Consider the following 18,651-nt stretch of genomic DNA (forward strand, 5'->3'; position numbering starts at 1 on the left):
AAGTGTGTGAAATCATAAAACAAAACCAATGGTATTCCAGATAAGACTTAGTTTTGTGCTCTATGTCATCCCCATTTCACATCATCTACAGTGTCAAATGTTGGGGTTTCACTTAGGTCTGGATAGCAGGGCAGATTTTGGCATGGAGCAACTCTTCTCACAAGTGTTTCTTTTGTTCTGTTTTCATCCAAACCAAATTTCAGACTTTATTGAGCAAAGATTTTTCACTGCTAGGATTGGTGTATGACCTGTCTCTTGTCTTTAATGAGACTTCAAGTGGTGCTGCTGCTTTTTGCTGTCTTCCAGCACTTAGACATGGATGATACATGTTTAAATTTCATGAGATTAAATGAGAAAGAATATTTTTCTCACCAGATAGTGCAGACTTGGGAAAGTTATCACAAGTAGAAGTAAAGCTACAGGAGAATCTAGGCATAATCTGAAATGGCAGTATGTAAGAAAGGAGTATCCAAAAGCCAACGCATGACAAGAGAGGAGGTCAGTAGGGCAAACCAGAGAGGAGCCAGTTTGTTATAGATCACACTGCTGCAAGAAATTCAAACTTGGCATGACAAACTTGGAGACACCTCTCTCAGCTCTGAAGTCATAATCGTAAGACCTCTCCTGGAGATGGATGCATGGTCTGACTCCTGCAGAATATAGGCAGAAGTAACAAAACCTACAATTTGTTAAATAAAAGCATTTTTTCAGTGTCCAAGTGATGGGTCGGGGATGGTGGTTCAGGTGCATTTTTTGCCTGATTAGCATGAAGATTTCTTTTTTTTTTTTTTTTTTTTCCCTTCTGAACATAATACTCCTGAATTTCCTTGTACTTTTTTGTTGCATCTTGCTGAAGCTGCTGCTTTGATTCATTTGGAAATAATTCATCACTGGAGAAATGTATGTGTATGACCCCAACCCTGTTGCATAGTAATAGAAATGTTCATCTGGGTGAAGGATTTTTGCTGACTAATCCCAAAACTACTGAATATTTAAGTGCTTTTTATTGAGTACTTGACAGGGCAGAAACTATTATACATCTGTCTGTTCTTTCTAGTGAGTGCCCTTATGGCTTTGCCATTCATTTGCACTCATTCTTTGATTCATTTTGGCCAGTGTGAGTCTTTAATTATTCTGGAATGAAAGGTGAAACTCGATCGGTGTTCCAAGTGGCTGCATTAACCGATACACTTCTGGTGAAAATAGCACATTTTATTTTGAGACTGTTTGCTTAGTCATTTTCTGATTATGGATATCAGAACAGTATGGAGTGGAACATTTATTGAGGGAGGGGTGAGAGGGCACCATTTTGATTTGCTTATGAAATGAAACTTGCTGACTGCCTCTAAACTGCAGCATTCAGGAGCTGAAAGCATTCAGGAGCACTTCCCTGCTCCCAGGTTTCGATGTGGGCCAACACAACACCATTCTACTGCTCCTGGATTTCACTGGAAGGAAATACATGCCTAAGAGTCATGTAGAGTAGCTGTAGCTTTTGGGACAGAGGGAAGTCTTGAGAATGGGAAACCATGAGTTGTGGCAGACACCTTCACCATTCACCTCGATAGCAAGAAAACATCATAACTTACTTCCACCTGACCAGAGCCTGGATGCTGGGAAACATTATTTTCATTATCTCCATGTTGAATTGTAGCAATTTTCTGGCTTTTACAGAAAGATTAATTCTGGTACAGAGTGCCTGGCATACCTCATTACCAAAGATGTGTTCTGCAGAGATCAGTTCTCTGTTCCTTGCAGATAGGAGCCATTTGTTAGAAATTTTCTCATTGCCTATAATCTCCCACTGTGCAACTATAGTCACGCTGTGTTAAACAGAATCATGTTTCACTGTCAGATGCTAGCAAAGCAAACTTTCTTTGCAGTCTGAGCTTAGAGATAGAACTTCTTGCCAGAAACCCACTAGACTCCTCCTGAGTGTGGTAAGATTTCTATCTCAATCAAGTAAGCAGTAGCATTTGCAGACTGTATTCATGCTTTTCTGATTTGAAGTTTGATTAGGAGGAAAGAAAAATAAATCTTGTTCCCTGCCTCTGGGTTTTCATGTAGTGCTCAGATAGGAGAGAGACAGCTATTTCAAATAAACTGAAAGAGATTGTGTGCATTGTGGTACGTCTTAATGCACTGTCTGTACAATCCAGCATTCAGAGTATAGACATTACTTTACCCTAGGCTTCAATGTGTGCTTATGAAACATATTAAATATCTACAGTAAACATGCTGGCTCTCTGTAAGATTATCTGATATATAAACAGTAATAATTTTATTGAAAACATGATCTTTTAACCCAGGGATAAATATTTCACAAGGAATGGTGCTGCCTGATACTTCTAGGTTGAATTTATCCTACCAAAGTCTAGACTCAATAGTAATCTACAAAGAGAGCTTCAGCTCCCTTAGAAATGAGGGATCCATTAAAGATAAGCATCTGATATAATGGGTTCAGTTCTCTTTCTGGAGATAGATACTGCCTTCTGTCCATGGTGTGCAATGCAGACAGCAATGGTGGGCTTAGACAAGACACTTGACTTTGACATGGCCAGAGTGAGACCAGGTTGACTTCCAAAATACCTTCTGAAGGCAATTAACAAAGGCAATACTTCTATTTTCACTCATTTTTATCTTAAAGAGTCTTTTGTTTGCTTTTTTTTTTTCCCCAGGCACCTGGAAATCAGCTCCTAGATTCCTAGCTGTTGCTGCTTCCTCTATCTCAAATCTCATAACAATAGTTATTTGTGAAGGCAAAATGTGATTTTGTCTGAATTACTCTCCTAGTGGCTGTGATCTCTTGAGAAAAGTTTGATTAAATCTTTCCTTGTGTTGCTCACAGGAAATCCATAGTACATTCAGAATTTTTTACAGAACAGAACATGTGCTGATAATCAGGAATGTCCTGTAGTCAGGAGGAGTATGTTTTGAGATGTTTTTTCTTATACTGTCATACTGAAGCTAAGCTGTCGTATTCTGAGTAAGAACAAAATGAATTCTGGAAGTTAGAACTGAATTTGATGACAAATTCAAGTTTGATTGACAAAGCACAACTCAGTGGAACTTTGGGATTCAATAATTAAAAACAGAAGAGCTATGTACAAGAAATAAATTTATGCTAATGTGACATCCTCCATCTGTATACTCTCTGGGTTTTTAAAATATGTGGTCTTTGCATTGCATTAATGTTTGCCATTACATTTTACTATTTCAATTTTACTATGTTTTGAAGGTTTATAAAGTTTTTTATAAGTTATAGGTATTTAGGACTGAACTTATATAAAAGTTTTATGCTTCAATAATATTGTCAAATGACTTGAAGACTATCTTCAGAAAGTGACCACCCTGAAACAATCTTTGCTTATCCTTGTTACCTCTGCACTTCAAGCAGTGCTTCATGCTGTCACTTAGAAATGATTCAGGATACCTGAATTTTGGCTTCAGATCATCTTTTCCTTAAGTCATGAACCTAGACTGCTTGGGTAATTGAATTTTCTTTGTTAGGTCGGAACTGGAGGACATAAGTCATAAATCAGTCAAGTAATATAATTTATCAGGTGTCACAGCTACTTCTCTTTTACTTAGGGCTGTATTACTTAGCTACAGGCTAGACTAGGGAATTATTATTAAGCTATGTGCTTTAACAGAGCCTCACTTTAAGGCAAATTAATTGAACTTGGCTGAGAGTGTTGCAGTTTTCAAGCAGAATCAGGCCAACCAAAGTCTCATTACAAGCTTTTGCAAAGGCTGATTTTTTCTCCTGTACTAGTCAGGGCAGGTGACTTTCATGTTAACATGTCTTCAGACAGAATTAATTTCTTGTGTATTTATGAAGCTATTTCAATTCAACCAAAAAGTTTTAAAAATGTGCTTATAAATCATCTAATCATATTGGTTTATATCAGAATGATGTAAATTAATTAGGCAATTGTTTTCAGTTATATTTGCATTATGGAATAAGTAAATCATCAGCAGGGCAGTAGTAATTTCTCTATAATTTTACTGATATTGAACAAAGCAGAAGTGCTTTAAATGAGAGAAAAGTCTTTTGTTTAGATGTCAGTTCATATCTTTTGTCTTCCATGATCTTAGAAGTTCATGGTTATTTTTTTCCACAGTATCATTGTCATGGCTTTTACTGAAGTTTTTGCAGTACTTGCTGTTACTTGTGGAACTTTTCACCTTAGAGAAGCACAGCTGCTTTTTAAAATTGTACTGGGATCAAATAGTTAAATGCCCTTTTCTAGCCAGTGTGCAGCAGTTTGTTACTGGAGTATGACTTCTGAACAACTGAAAATGAGCTTCTTGGTAAGCTGTAAGCAGAATTTTTGCTTCTAGTTCATAGGGCTCTAAGTCAGTCCTAGGCTTTCTGAGAACAATTTAGCTTAGAACATTTGAATGATGAACCTGTCATAAAGATTGGATCGGAATTTGACTCACAGATGTTCTGTCTGTCTTGGGAAAGCTATTCATTAGTTTATTGATGATACTATGACTGATCATTCTCTTTGCAGATTTTACAAGTATTTCTGTAGATGGGCTTCAATAGAGGGGGGCTAAGATTTTGTTTTGGCAACTAGACTTTTGCTGCTACCACACCAAGGGCATTGGCCATTGCATCCTGGCCACTATATACATGTATCTTGGGAGCAGTAAGCTGAGAAAAGCAGCTTAATGTTGGATTTGGTTGGGTATCACAATCTGGTTTCTGTCTCTGGAGTTGGATGTAGAGCAATCTGAAAGGGGCCCAAACTGCAAACAGAAGCAGCAAGCAAGAAAACCACAGTTTAATGAGACAATTTGGAGTTTGGAGTTTACAGTTTTGTGCCGCTTGCTCTGAAATATTATAATGCTTTTCTATTTATGCCTTCTCCTGTCAAATTTGATGTAAACTGTGATAAGGCTAGGACATGGTGCTGTATATGTACTTACTTTCTGAAGAATTTTTTTGCTTGAACAAATTCTATAATGTAATCTTTTGATTAATTTTATATTGCCCCATCCCCTCTACCACCTCAGTTAATAAACAGGACTTCTCAGCTGAAGGATGCAGGAACTGGGTCCAGAGCCCCAGATGGGCTCTCTACCAGTGCTGAGTGGAGGGGAAGGATCCTTGCTTGACCTACTGGAAAAACTCTTCCCAATATAACCCAAGATCCTTCTATTCCCCAAGGACACATTGCTGGCTCACATTCATCTTTCTGTCCTCCAGAACCCCGAGATCCTTCTTTGCAGAGCTGCTTTCTAGGTGGTTGGCCTCAAAGTATGGTTGCATGGGGTGGTTCCTGTGCAGATCCAAGACTTCATTTTCCCCAGCTGAACTGCATGAGGTTTCTCTCTGCCTTGTCGAAGTGTGACACGACCCTTTGGTGTATCAGCCAGTCTTCACAGTCAAGGCAAACTTGTCCAGGTCATTAGTGATGTTAAGCAGGATTGAAATTCGTGACTTTTCTGGCCTTAATTCGTGACTTTTCTGGCTGATCACTGTCCTCTGGCCTGGCTGCTCAGCCAGTTTTCAACACATTGCACTGTCCACTTATCTAGCTCATACTTTGCTGACTTGTTTGGCAGGAAGTTATGGGAATCAGTGTTAAAACTAATACTAAAGTTAAGATAAGTAATATCCACTGTTCTCTCCTCATCTGTGCGCCTTGGCCCTTCATTTTAAAAGGCTATATATAAGGAATATATAGAACAGTATTTCCAGAATACAAACTGATCTTGTCACTTTTCCTGCTGTTAATGGCATAATGTTAATTTTTTATTGTGTAGTTTCTGTCTAAAGAGAAAATTCTAAAAACCCTTTTATGAACACTTTATTAACTACTGTAAAACTGTAGAAAGACGGGTCCTTATAATAAATTTTTTAATGCTTTGAAAAGAAGAAAACTCAGGGGAACACTTGCTGCAGGCAAAACTTCTGCACGAAAAGATTCTTTGGAGAATTTTTCTGTTTCAGCGCTAAACAACCTTGGAGCTTTCCCTTAAAAGATTCTATTCCCCAGTCCCCAGTTTAAATCCCAAGAAATCGAATACCATAATGCCAGATAAGGTCTCACATTTTTCTTAGGACTTAAAAAGCTATACATATCCTGCAAAAATATCTTCAAAATATCCTAGTATTCTTATGAAATGTGTGATGGGTTGACCAACACAAAGTGATACACCCTGCAGTGATTTATGAATGGAATGACTGGCAGTCTGGTCTGATTAACACTTTTTCCATTGTTTGCATTGCTCTTAATTTAATAACTTAAAAACCCTCGATTTAGAATTCTGGTACTAAATATATTATTATTTTGTTCTCAGAGCTCACTGTGTACATAAGCTGAGAATTTCCATGACCAGAGTGATACGATATTGCATAAAAAGGCTCTCACAGAGCAGGAAAGTGGACCTGTATTCATAATTCACATTCTGTTTCCCTGTACTTGCTTCCCTTTTTGCATTTGAATGTATGTCATGTTTTTTGAAATGCTGCTTTTAATATCTATGTAATAGAATCTGGCTCAGCAGGAGAGAAATAGTTACCCTCTATAATTCCTGAAAGGTTTTATCCATTTTTAGTCATTTTTTATACTGCAGTTCTGCTGTTTTCTTTTTAATTTCAGCAGTTTCTTATTACCAGTATTTCTATGTCAGTGCATCATCATTCCAATATTGCACTTTATCAGACGTTGAATAAAAACATGCAAACCCTCATCTACTTTGGGATGATTGTGAATGTATTTCTTGGGGAAGAAGTTAAGCAGTGTCACTAATGCCATAAGCAGAAATAGGGTGGACACTGCAAATAAGAGGCTCCTCCATCACAGTTATGCAGAAGGCTGATTCTGTTCATGCAAGACTGCTGTTGGGCAGACTCCTCACGATATTATTTCTGTCTGTTTTCATGGCATCATTCAGTAAATCTTCTGATTTCTTTATCTCCATTTCATACTACCACAGTGCATACGCCTGTGGGTAGGGCACAAAACAATTTCTTAAGAATAGACATTTGTGCTGAAGTTAGAGCTGCTAACAATCCCCCTGCATTTCTCCACTGTGGACGTAATTTATCTGTTGACTTATATTGTCAATACTGAAGCTCCAGAATTGAGAGCCAGCCACATCCTCCGCTGGCTGAAGTACCATTCACAGGACCTTCTCTCATCACAGCTTAAATAGGTACTTGTAATAAAAGCTGCAGTTATTGGTCCATCAATCTTAGAATTTCCACTGGGTAAGGGGAACTGCTTTGGTAACAGTAGTGTTGGTGGAGATGCTTAGTAATGATGCTTAGAGGTAAAGCTACCACTCAAGAGTGATTTCAGTGTTGTGCTTAGTACAGTTGAGGGAGTCTTTTCACCTGCAGGATCAAGTCACAAAGTGACAGAGATACTCAAATGAACTGCAGATTTTTAGAACTTCACCCAGGGCTACATCCAGGTCTATTGGTTGGATGCTGTGTGTCCTTCCTCACTGATAAATAGCAGGCTTCCTCCATTGCTGTTTAATCTAATGCCTTTTCTCTGTACTAAACTAAGAAAATATGTCTTCCACTTGCCAGATTATTATTTTTAAAAGGAAATTTCTGTAGGTGTGTGTGTCTGCAAAAGGCTGATTTCTATAGCTTATGTGGAAATAATGGCTTAGAACACTTTAATTCAGTCAAAAATAAACTATATTTTAAATTGGCCAAACTTTGCTTTTCACAAAAGGGTAGTTCTGCTAGATTTTGTGGAATTATTAGTGGACACTATCTAAAGTCTGAATATGGCTAGGATAAGCACAGTGCATGGGATACCCATGAGCCTCTGTGCAGAGCCAGCAGCAGTGAAGGCTGGGTGGATTAAGTAAGCAGAGCCCTGCAGGAGGACCAGGGGAGCTGGCTCAATGAGTGGTCACAGGAAGCTCAATCCTGTCTCCTTTGTCACCTTCTTCCTGTAAAACAGAGGCAATTATATTTATGTAATACATCTGGAGATTTTTTGACGGTAATTCCTGTGCAAGAGTCAGATAATTTTATCATTCCTGGGTGGCGTAAATTGTCTAGTTCAGTCATTGCAGCCATAAAACTTTAACTGAAGTGTTGGATCCAACTCTTCACTGTAGTTCTGTGTGATTGTGAAATTTCTGTTGAAGAAGAGATTCTTGAGATGAAACTAGGGTTTGGATTGTGAGGCTAAAGGACAGGACCCTTCTGTTCATATTATTTACTATTAGAAGCCTAGGAGTAAATTTGAAGAGGAAAAAGTTGTTTTGGGCTGAGACAGCATTTTAATTCAGTATTACTTTTTTGATCCTTTTTTTATTAGGATTGTCAGGGGACTTCCTGCGTTCTGGAAGATACTCTGCTCATACCATCAATGGTGCCTGGTCTCCCTGGTCTCCGTGGTCTCAGTGCAGTCGTGACTGCAGTAGAGGTATCCGGAATCGCAAGCGGGTCTGCAGCAATCCTGAGCCCAAGTATGGGGGACTTCCTTGCCTCGGCCCATCTCTAGAGTACCAGGAGTGCAACATTTTGCCTTGCCCAGGTAAGTTTCAAATGAAATGAAGGAAGTTAAAACCAAATAGCTCATCCTCAAATTAATATCTTCCGTATTTGGGTTGGGTTTTTTGTTTTCCTATTTTAGTTGGTGAGGTTTGGGTTTGTTTTTGTTATTGAATCAATTACAGCTCAAACGCACCTTTATAATGTGAGTGGATTTGGGTAATATTCCCATGTGATGTCAATAAATTTATCCTCAAGAGTATTAATAGCTGTTTCTTTTTTAACTTGTGAGACTGACTCTAAAAATATAATTTTAGTATGTAAATTTATAGGAAAAAAAAAGGCATAAGAATTCTGGCAAGACATGAAATCTGGCCTAGTCTTTATTTAAACTCAAAATATTATTTTAATCACAGTGGATGCTGGCATTAAATCTGTGTTAGCTTTTAAGTGTAGAGTTGCCAGCAAATAAGGTTCACGACTGATCACCAAATTAGATGGTTATTCAAGCAGTCCATAAAGATTGTTTTTGGAATCTTGAGTTTCTCCTTAATTTAAAGTTGTTTTATTATTCTATGAAAGGGATTACAAGTGGAATATATTTTTACAAGAAACTACTTTGGATTAAAAATCATTGTTGTATCTCCGACCTAGGGGGAAAAAAAAAATCTTTTTTCAGTCACATCTCACCCTTCATAAAAAAAAATTCAAACTTAAAGTCTTTTAAGCTTTGCAGAGGATTTGTGGGAAAAGAAAGGGGAAGGATATAGGAGAACACATGAAGAAAAGAAGGTGCTATTTAGGTTTAGGAAGAGAGAGTACAATGTAAGAAACAACATAGAGGAAGAAGGAAGAAGAGTGAATGACTCCGTTCTTTCCAGCAGCAGCAAATAAATTTAGAAATAAGCTTTCATGCATCTTTAATTGCATTAATTGTGTATAGCAGTGCTTCATATTTTCTTGTTGAAGACTTGAAGATTTTGTCATTTATTCAAGTGCAGACCTGAAGAAATTCTATGGCAATACACGTGCTACATATATGTACCACTATTTTAAAGCACATATGTGTATTAATATATACATATATGGTTTCACATTGAAACTGTATTCCTGAAGTCGTGGCTACATTGGTTACATTTTTATTTTTTTTCATAATATGAGTATTTTTTCCAGTCTTTTTTCAGTGCTTTCCCTGCTTTTAAAGCCCTATAACAGTCACTGTCCATTACTTGCATCAAAATTGAAGCAAAAGATCTGTGCACAAAACACTTCCCTCTCGGGAGGACACCGTTTCTTGAAAAACATTTCCATCTTGGATTGAACCTGAGCAATATGTTTTGGGACACAGCCTAAAAACCAGCAGCTCTGTGAATATTCTGACTGTTCACTGAAAGCAAATTTCTCTGCAGTTTTATTGCTGACAGGAACGGTGGGATTGTTGGAAAACTTGAATGCCCTAAGGCACTCAAGCCCCCAGGTCTCCTTCTGGTCCGGCAGATCCATGGGGAGTTTCTGTTAAGTATCCCTGTTTTGATCTGGGAAAACACCCATTGAGCCACTGAAGTTCTAAAAGAGGCACTTGAGCACAACCAGCCAGTGCTTTCTGCTGAAATTTTCTTGCTGTATCCAAGAAGGAATGTACCTTCAGTTGCTCATTTTGTAGTTTCTCTGTCTGGGAGTGGAAAGAGATCAAGGGAAGAGGTGAAGCTTCTTTCTGAGCATAGAGGCATGACCAGTGAAGGGTGTTCATGTTTTCTGCACTAAGCACTATTGGAGACAAGTGGAAGGGAACCAACAGAGAGCCAACATTTTTCAGAGAATTAGGAAACTGTGGTCCAAGTCTTCTCCATGTAGGCACAGCCCTAGTACATGATCTGATTCATTAGTTCCCAGACTGGAATCATAAGGCCTTGCTTTTCTGGAGTAATAAAATGATAAATTATTCTGTTTCATGTAACTGCACTGTTCAAGTAGTTTGGCTGTAATTTGGTAAATCTAAGATTTAGAAGATCATTGTACCAACCTGTGCAAACCTCCCCAGGGAGATATGCAGTAGGTGAAGCAACCTGAAACATAGCAACTCCTCACTGGCTCCTGCTTCCCTTGTAAAGGGAATCTCTCCATAGGACACTGCCCTCAGCCTCCTTTGAAGCCCGTGAGTGGTGTGGTGTAAGGTATCAGCTCTGCTCACAAACTCTGATTGAATCACCATACTGTAGTAACTGAAATATATTTATTAAATGGACACAGATTGTCTATAATACTGGGATGGATTTGTTGTTCAGCCCTTGCTGTTGATTTTCAAATTAAATGCTGTCTTGAATTTTTTGGGAGTTAAAAGTTTAAATTAGTCAAAAGTTTTGAGAAGTGGTATTTTTATCAAGCTCTGCAGCTTGCTGTTACATTTTTTAAAAGAAATTGTGTCAGCCAGTAAAACACACCTATAAGTCTGTTGTAGTAAGTTGTTTATGAGATAGACAATACCCCAGACAAAAACCCATAATTTTAAAGCAGAAGTAAAAACTGCAGTTTGAATTTGAAAACATTTTAAAAGATCAGTTGATTTAAAGTGTGGTGGGCCTTTCTGAATCGAGAAGCCCTAATCTATCTAATAATTTTATTTAGAGACAAGTCCTATTTTTCTTTTCAGTGCAAAGAAAATTTAAATAAAGATGTAGAGAATGAATGAATGAAGTATTTAGATGTATCAAAGCCTGCAACAAGGAGTCACAAAGTTCCTCAGCTACAGAATTACTGTTTGCCAGTAATTAAGAAAAAAACATAGGAGACTAAATAAGATCTCAGATAAATCTGAAGGGAAAACTTTGCAAGCAGTAGATGTAATTGATTTTTTGAGACATGGGAGAGTAAAATATGATTGCAGAATAAGACTTACCCATAAATTAGACATTGTAGGGAGGAAATAAATTCTTACTGGAGAAGCACACCAATAAATTTGAATTCTCTTAATTTTTAATGAAAGAGACAGAAAGGCTAAGGAATGTGAGGGCATTTTGTTCTGACCTTGACCTGAAAGTATTTTCCATGGTACTAGAATTAAAACTGCGATAAGGAATTTGATGCTAAGGTTTTCCTGAGCTCTTCCGGGTCAAGGACAGCTTCACCTGCTCCCTTCTGGCTCAGAACCCTTTAATAATAGTCCAGCCCAGTCATTACACTCCCAGAAATATTCTGGTTGGCTGGCAGAGGTGTGATGGAAGCCATAGAGGACCCTTCCTGCCACTGCAAGCTCAATTCTGCTTTGCTTCCTCTTCTGCTTTTTGCAGGCAGGATCAACCTCTTATGATGTAAACTGCTGACAAAGGGGAGTGATAGAGAAATATACTGAGCAGTATTTAAGCCATGCTGAAAGTCAGTAGGACTTAATGCTTCTCAATGAATTAATCTGGGCTCAGTGTCATCCTGGAAGATACTAAGTGCTCTGAAGGACTAACATAGTGAAAAAGCCCATGGAGCAATAAAGTGTACAAGGCTGTCTTGTCTGATTAACTGTCTTGCAACCCTTGCAGCATTTTAAATATACTTATTAATATATTAATAAACAGAAATTGATAGTTAAATGCAGGATCCCTGAACTTCAAAAAATTACTGAAGTCATCTAGACTCTGCCTTCAGCAAGGTCTATGAAACCTTTTTTAAGCCTGCAGGGGAGAAACTGAATTTTTTTCTGCAGTAGTAAATGGTCCACTGATGGGCAGATTGTGCAGTCACTGGGCTTATTGCTCATAGTATTTGAAGGCTGAATATATAATAGTAAATTGAACAGTGCCAGGAAATTGCCAGAAATTGTACCCAGGTCCTGGAAGCTGACTTGTCCATATTGTTCAAGTTTTAAAATGATCCCTCATATAATTTTGCCTTCAACTAACTATCACTCTCCCAAATCAGCAGCAGAAATAGTTTATGAGCCACAGTAGTGTAAAGGCCTGTTCATAAAGTACTGTTTCCATCTGGGTAAGCCACTTTGAGGGGCAGGAGAATTTGAGCTATTGTTTTGCACTAGCGAATTATGCTTTAAACCTGTGCCTCAGCTCTTTTTTTATGTCTCAGAGATGTGAATAGCATTAAGCTGGCAAGAACTGAACTGAACAGCCCCAATAACTGTGAGTGCTCACTGACATTTCTGTTTTCTTAGAGTTACTAATCTGCAGTCAATAATCAATCTAAAATCAGTCATATCAGGGTTTGTTATCCTTAGGGGATTTGCAAGATATTTACATTATGAAGAGAAATAGATGATGAAGAAAAGTATTGTTTTAATGATAAATTCTGCAAATCTACAAAAATTACAGGAATTTGCTGACTATAAGATCTGTTTGCCCAACAATAATACAGCCAAAAGAACCCAAAGAACACTGTCTTAGTTCACAGTATTGCACACCTCTTCAGTTTTCTCTGTAGAAAAAGACAACTTTTCTTCATTTGTGTTATGTTTTGTTTCTTATTGCCTTCTCTTATATTCCTTTGCATAGGGACATGAGGATGTGCCTTAATGGGACATTTAAAGCAGAGCTGTGTGAGCACCACTGAGTAGCATGAGCTACAGGAGCTCCTGTTCTCTCTACTCCTCAGGGCATGGTGGAGGGTCAGAGGGAAAGGACAGTTGCCATCTCTTAGATTTGAAATTCTGATACTTCATGAAAATGTTTTGGGATTTTACTAATTTCAGATTTTTATTATAGCAGTTCTAGTTTAGTTTAGTTGTGACATTTTAGCTGAGAAGATCTGAATACATTCATATGCCACTAAACTTGCAAATAACAATAATGAGTTTCAGATATTCAAAAATGAAAGACTATTTAAGTTATTTATGCATCCCCTAAAGCCAGTTGCTTTTTATTGGTTTTAATTTTTTTTCTTCTTTATTGTTTGCATTTCCTCCTATTATTTTTTCTTTGAACTCCTACTTGGCCACAAGAAAACAAGAATGTATTAAAATAATTAAATTTATCCTGCAGTAGCTTCATAAATCAGAAGGAAAAATAATTACTCCCGTAAATGGAGGCTGAAGCCCCTCTCATAATGTGCACTCATCTCTCTAGGCTGCTTCTGAAGCCAGCAAGAAAAGGGATTAACTGCTCTTTGAAGCAACTGTTGGTTTTCTGGCTTAAAAGCCTCAGTTACAGGTTTAAATCCAAGTGGACCCTTAGATTTTGTTATTCTTCTTTTCTTAGAACCATTCATTTGCCTTGTGTTTCTGCATGGCACTATTTTGACTGTTTCATCCAGCATTGTTTTTATGAATAAAAGGTATCACAGAAATAGAGACTTTGCCTTTGTAAACCATGATGTAAAAATTGCTCCTTTCCCACCCTGAAGCATGCAGCAGTATCCCACAGGATTGGGAAAAAGCAGTAGACTAAGTGATGTGGAATGGGATGATCCCCAGGTGTCTGGAAGTGAGCAGTAGGCTGCCCAACATGCAGACAGCTTATAAAGGAGCCTGCAATTCTGTCTGTGTTCTCATGAAAGCAGGTGAGGTCAGTGTATCTGCCCATACTTCCTTGTAAAACCCAAAGTTTTACAAGTTTATCCAGTTTACTTTATTGTCTCTTGGAAATTCTGCAGTTGTGTGGATGTTTTGTCGTGTCCTCAGGAGATCCCATTTCTGTACACTGTTTCTTCCTGGCAAATCCTCTTCCCTATGGTGTGGTTTTTTTTCATTACAGTGAAGAAATACTTATTAACCTCAGCAACAGCCAGCAGGCAAAAAGTTGTTTGCTTTACTCTAAAGGAAAGAGCACTGTTTGATAGCACACTCCTAGCTAAAAAGTGCCTTCTTCCTAAAGGGACCAACCTCAGCAATTGTCAGAAAATGTAAAGACTTTAAATCTTTCATTGTGGAACTACTTTAAATGACTTGCTTTTGTCCAACATCTCTACAAAATGGTTATGTAAAGAAACTGTAGTGACTGGAACTTTCCTTGCTGCTGTGTATTTTCCCTCGTATAAGAGGCAGAAATAACATTAAGGGCTCCGTGACAAAAGGAAAAAAAGAAAAAAAAAACCCAGATGGTGCGGTGTTGCTAGGCAACTTAAAGAAAGATGAAAGAAACCACAGAGCTCTATTTAGGTCTTGTAAAAACTCAAGCAGTAAATACCCACTCCTTTGATCTTATTTAACCATGATGATGCCTTATTATCCTCTGTTGCTGAAAAGAAAAAGTTCTGGGGACAGATAAAAGAGGTAGTTACAATAGTCCTTGAAAGGTCAGAGGCAGCCTGTCAGTAAATAGTTACTGAAGAAAAAACAAAACCAGTCATAATTGCATGGTCCAGCTCAACTAGGATCAAATCTAACATTGTCTATTATATTTGTCCTATCCCACCTTCCCCAGACCCACTTCTCCCTGTACATCTGGAGCCACATAGTACAGCCACGGTCACTGCAGATGTGGAACATGGTGACGTTCCTGGGTGTCACATCGGTCCCTGTGTTCTCGGCCACCTGTAGATCAATGGCAATTTCAAATGCAGGTGCATTTGTAATTCTCACTCTGGTCCATTGAAAAATAAGTAGGGAAGTGTTGGGGGTCACTGTCTCCATTGCAGTGAACAATGCACAGGCAATGTTTGCCAACAATTTATGTTCTGTGTAGTTAATCTCAGGCAGAATCAATTCTGTTTCATGAAGGTCTTTATGCTGCAGCAGATGTGCCTCTGGTCATTCCTTTGAGCTAGTCAAAGATCACATTAAAAAAAAAAAAAAGAAAGGAGTATCTAGAAAGGTGAAAACCTTAATATAGTTTGAAATAAATATCTTGGGTAACAGCTTCTGCTTTTATTTGGGATAATTTTAAAAAAGAGAGAAAAAAGAGGCAAGTTCTGAATAAAAGATGCTGTGTCTTGAAATTGTTATAAAATTGCACAGAATATTTCATCTGCACTGAAGACAAATAACCTATGGCTTTCTTTGATATGAGTTTGCATAATACTGCATTAATAGAGTTATCTCATGCAAAAAGACATATTTGTTTTCCAGTGAAAGGTATGAATAAGAAAAATATGAGTAAGAGAATAAGTCAGATACTCTATCAAGATACAGTATTTATTTATGATAGGTGGTATAAAACTCTCTCATGCATGATGATTTGTTGTATGATGCAGCAATCATTGAATTCCTTAATAATGGAAATAATTTATTTAAATTGCATACTTGGAATATAGTACCAGATTATGGAAATCCTGTCTGTCAAATCAGGCTTCAGAGTCCAGATAAACTACTTGCAAGAGTTTTCACAACTACAGATCTTAGCAAGGAAGTGCCAAGTCCATGCCTTCTTGATGTTTAGGATGGTGTTGCAAATAAACAATGCAGGGAATAAAATGCAGTATATTCAACAACTTCTGTTACAGAATTAGTAAATAGTCTTTGGACTATTGAGGAATTATCTGTTTGATTAGCAGTTGAGAACCTGAAGCTATACTGTATCTGAAATGACATTAAAAATGCGTGCATAGCTTTTAATATCAAAATTCTCCTAACTCATTTTCTCACTGTTGAAGACTACAGAGAAATCATTCTACTCAACTCACCAAGTGCATTTGTGATATGCAGTCCTGCAAAGACAAAAGGAATATTTTTTTTTAATGTTCTATATCTCCATCTATGAGAGAATTTAAATGCAAATACCACATAGATATTTTCATTGTCAGCCAGTTTTTTAAGATTTGTAACCTTTTTTTTTTTATGGTTAGAGATAATGATGGAATAGCATTTCAGTAAACCAGTGGAAACTATCCCTTGAAAGGCTGTTTCATTAATTGAACAGAGAAGACCAGAAAGACATGGAAAATAATTTACTTCCATAGGAATTCAAGTGATAATGCTTTACATATAGGTTTGAAAAGAATTTTTTTTTGTAGGACATGATAGGAAATTAAAATTTTGAAAGTTTAGGGGTTTGCCTCTTTTCTTAAAGAAAAGAAAAAATATGAAAAAGAAGATTAATTAAGAAAATATTAATTCCTTGGAAAGGTACATCTGACTTTATCATGTGGCTGCACATACAAGGTCTTTGGCCGATGGACTGCAATGTGGCTCTAGAAACCAGAAACACATCCTGAAGCAGTAGCTTTAAGAACAGGGGCTCAAAGGAGCCAGACTGGTGCAGACAATGAGGTGAACTTTCATTTAAATCTTGTCTAGTGGCCATGTGTTATAAACTGTATGACAAATGGGTCTCCCATGAAATCCAGCCTACATTTCAGAAGCATATTGTGAAAACTCTGGCTGGAGAATATTTTGACATACTTGGATTCATAAATGCAAAAGAGGGTAGGGAGGGGAAGGTAAATAATAACATTTATTCTTCAAAAATTTGTTTTAGAAACTTTAAGTGGCAACTCCTTCTTGTCAGTGGGTATTGCTTTCTTAAGCTTCTGCCATTGTTCTTCTTCTGACAACTACGGTATAGCTGTGTTAAGAGTGTAATGTTATTTTGGCCCATCAAATCCCACAACTGTGTTAGATCATTTGAAATGGGTTGTAGGGTTAGGGCAATCCACCTGTGCTGAGAAACAAATTCTGGATTCCTCCATCCTTCTGTTGCTATTATTTGTCTAGGTTTTATTTATAGCAATAAAAAACTAGTCTGAGCTTACTATATTTCTGCTAAACAGGCTTTGGTATTTTGTTTCCTCAGAACTGAGAAAAGGAAAAAAAAAAGATTTTTGCTCTTAAAGATATTATGACACCCCCTAAAATTGTCTTTTATGTATAAGTAATTTTGTTAGATTTTTCCAGCATACTAGGGCCTGTTTAAATTAAATTGCATCGTGATTAAATTTGTGGGAACTATGTTCAGTGACAGCTAAAAATATCCACTAAGTTCAGTAGGCCATGAACTAGATCCACAGAATATGAGAAAGATGATTATGTCATGTCTCACATCAGCTTGGAAAAACACAGTATTCTTTGTCTTTGCAGTGGATGGAGGCTGGTCTTGTTGGTCATCCTGGTCAAAGTGCTCAGCAACGTGTGGAGGGGGGCATTACATGAGAACTCGCTCCTGCACAAACCCAGCCCCAGCCTATGGAGGGGATATCTGCCTTGGCCTGCACACGGAGGAAGCACTCTGCAACACACAGCCATGTCCAGGTACCCATCCATCTTTGCTCTTTATGTGCCACAGAGTAAGCAATTCCCAGTTAGCCAACATAATGCCCTTGATCTATTATCCAGAAGCAAATAATTTCTCTCCCTTATTAAGTGCACAATCAGCCCTTACATGCTACAATGCTACAGTAAATCAAGTACTAGCAGAATATGTTCTACAGGAGACTACCTCCTTCCTCCCTCTTTAAAAATTAAAATCTAAGTTGCTATATCTGAATCTGGATTAAGCAAAGTTGTGTAATATTTGAAGTGGACGATGCAAATGGTTTATGAGATTTTAGTAAAAATATCACAAAGAAGTGCTTTTGTTACAACACCAAACATTCACAGCAAGCAAATTGCTCAGGTTAATATTCAACATGTGTTATCACATCAGGTGATATCAAGTCCTTCAAGTAGATAATATTTGCCCTGTTTTCATATAAAACACAAAGAAAACTTTCATGGTCTTTATAAAGCTCCTCCTTCAACTTTGAATGTTATGGAACAAAGACCTGATCTTTTTAAATGTCTGTGGAGTGCTAAGTAGATGAAATGTCTCAGCACTCCTGCTAGTTGTATGATATTATGGATCATGTCTATTTCTGTAACTTTGACTCTGCCTTTTGACTCATATTAAAGGAAAGTAATTTTTTAAAAATTAAATTTAGGTGAGAAATTAAGATTAAAACCACGTAAACTTTCATTTATTGCTGATTAGTGGATTACAGGCAACAGCAAAAGGAAAGAAGGAACTCTGGTGCCCTATTGTATTACTTGTTTCGCTTAGAGCTCCTAGACCTCATAACAAAAGTTTTCTGCTCATATGATGAGGCTATGCATGCAAGGGCAAAAGCCCCTGTATGACAGACTTTGAATAGATCATATTACTTGTTATGATTCTTTCCTTCTCTAGGCACTACATATCTTCCAGCAGAATAAAAGTACCTACTTTGTCAAAATTAAAGCAGATTGTGTTTAAAAAAAAAACTCCAATTGGGTTTAAAAGAAAAAAATAGCCAAGCATAGAAATAATTTGATTATTTGATTTTTT

At 37.5% G+C, this 18,651-nt stretch overlaps 1 protein-coding gene across 10 annotated transcripts in view; it reads left to right on the forward strand.

The window, feature by feature from the left end:
- SEMA5A (semaphorin 5A) overlaps positions 1-18,651 on the forward strand; it is a 320,230-nt gene that overhangs the window by 286,656 nt on the left and 14,923 nt on the right. For all 10 annotated transcript variants that reach the window (XM_059854936.1, XM_059854946.1, XM_059854910.1 and 7 more), the window contains 2 exons: positions 8,304-8,522; positions 17,430-17,600. In XM_059854936.1, the coding sequence (XP_059710919.1) occupies positions 8,304-8,522; positions 17,430-17,600 (390 nt within the window). The remainder of the gene's footprint in view (positions 1-8,303; positions 8,523-17,429; positions 17,601-18,651) is intronic.

This window comes from Haemorhous mexicanus, chromosome 1 (assembly GCF_027477595.1).
Source record: "Haemorhous mexicanus isolate bHaeMex1 chromosome 1, bHaeMex1.pri, whole genome shotgun sequence".
Lineage (NCBI taxonomy): Eukaryota > Metazoa > Chordata > Aves > Passeriformes > Fringillidae > Haemorhous > Haemorhous mexicanus.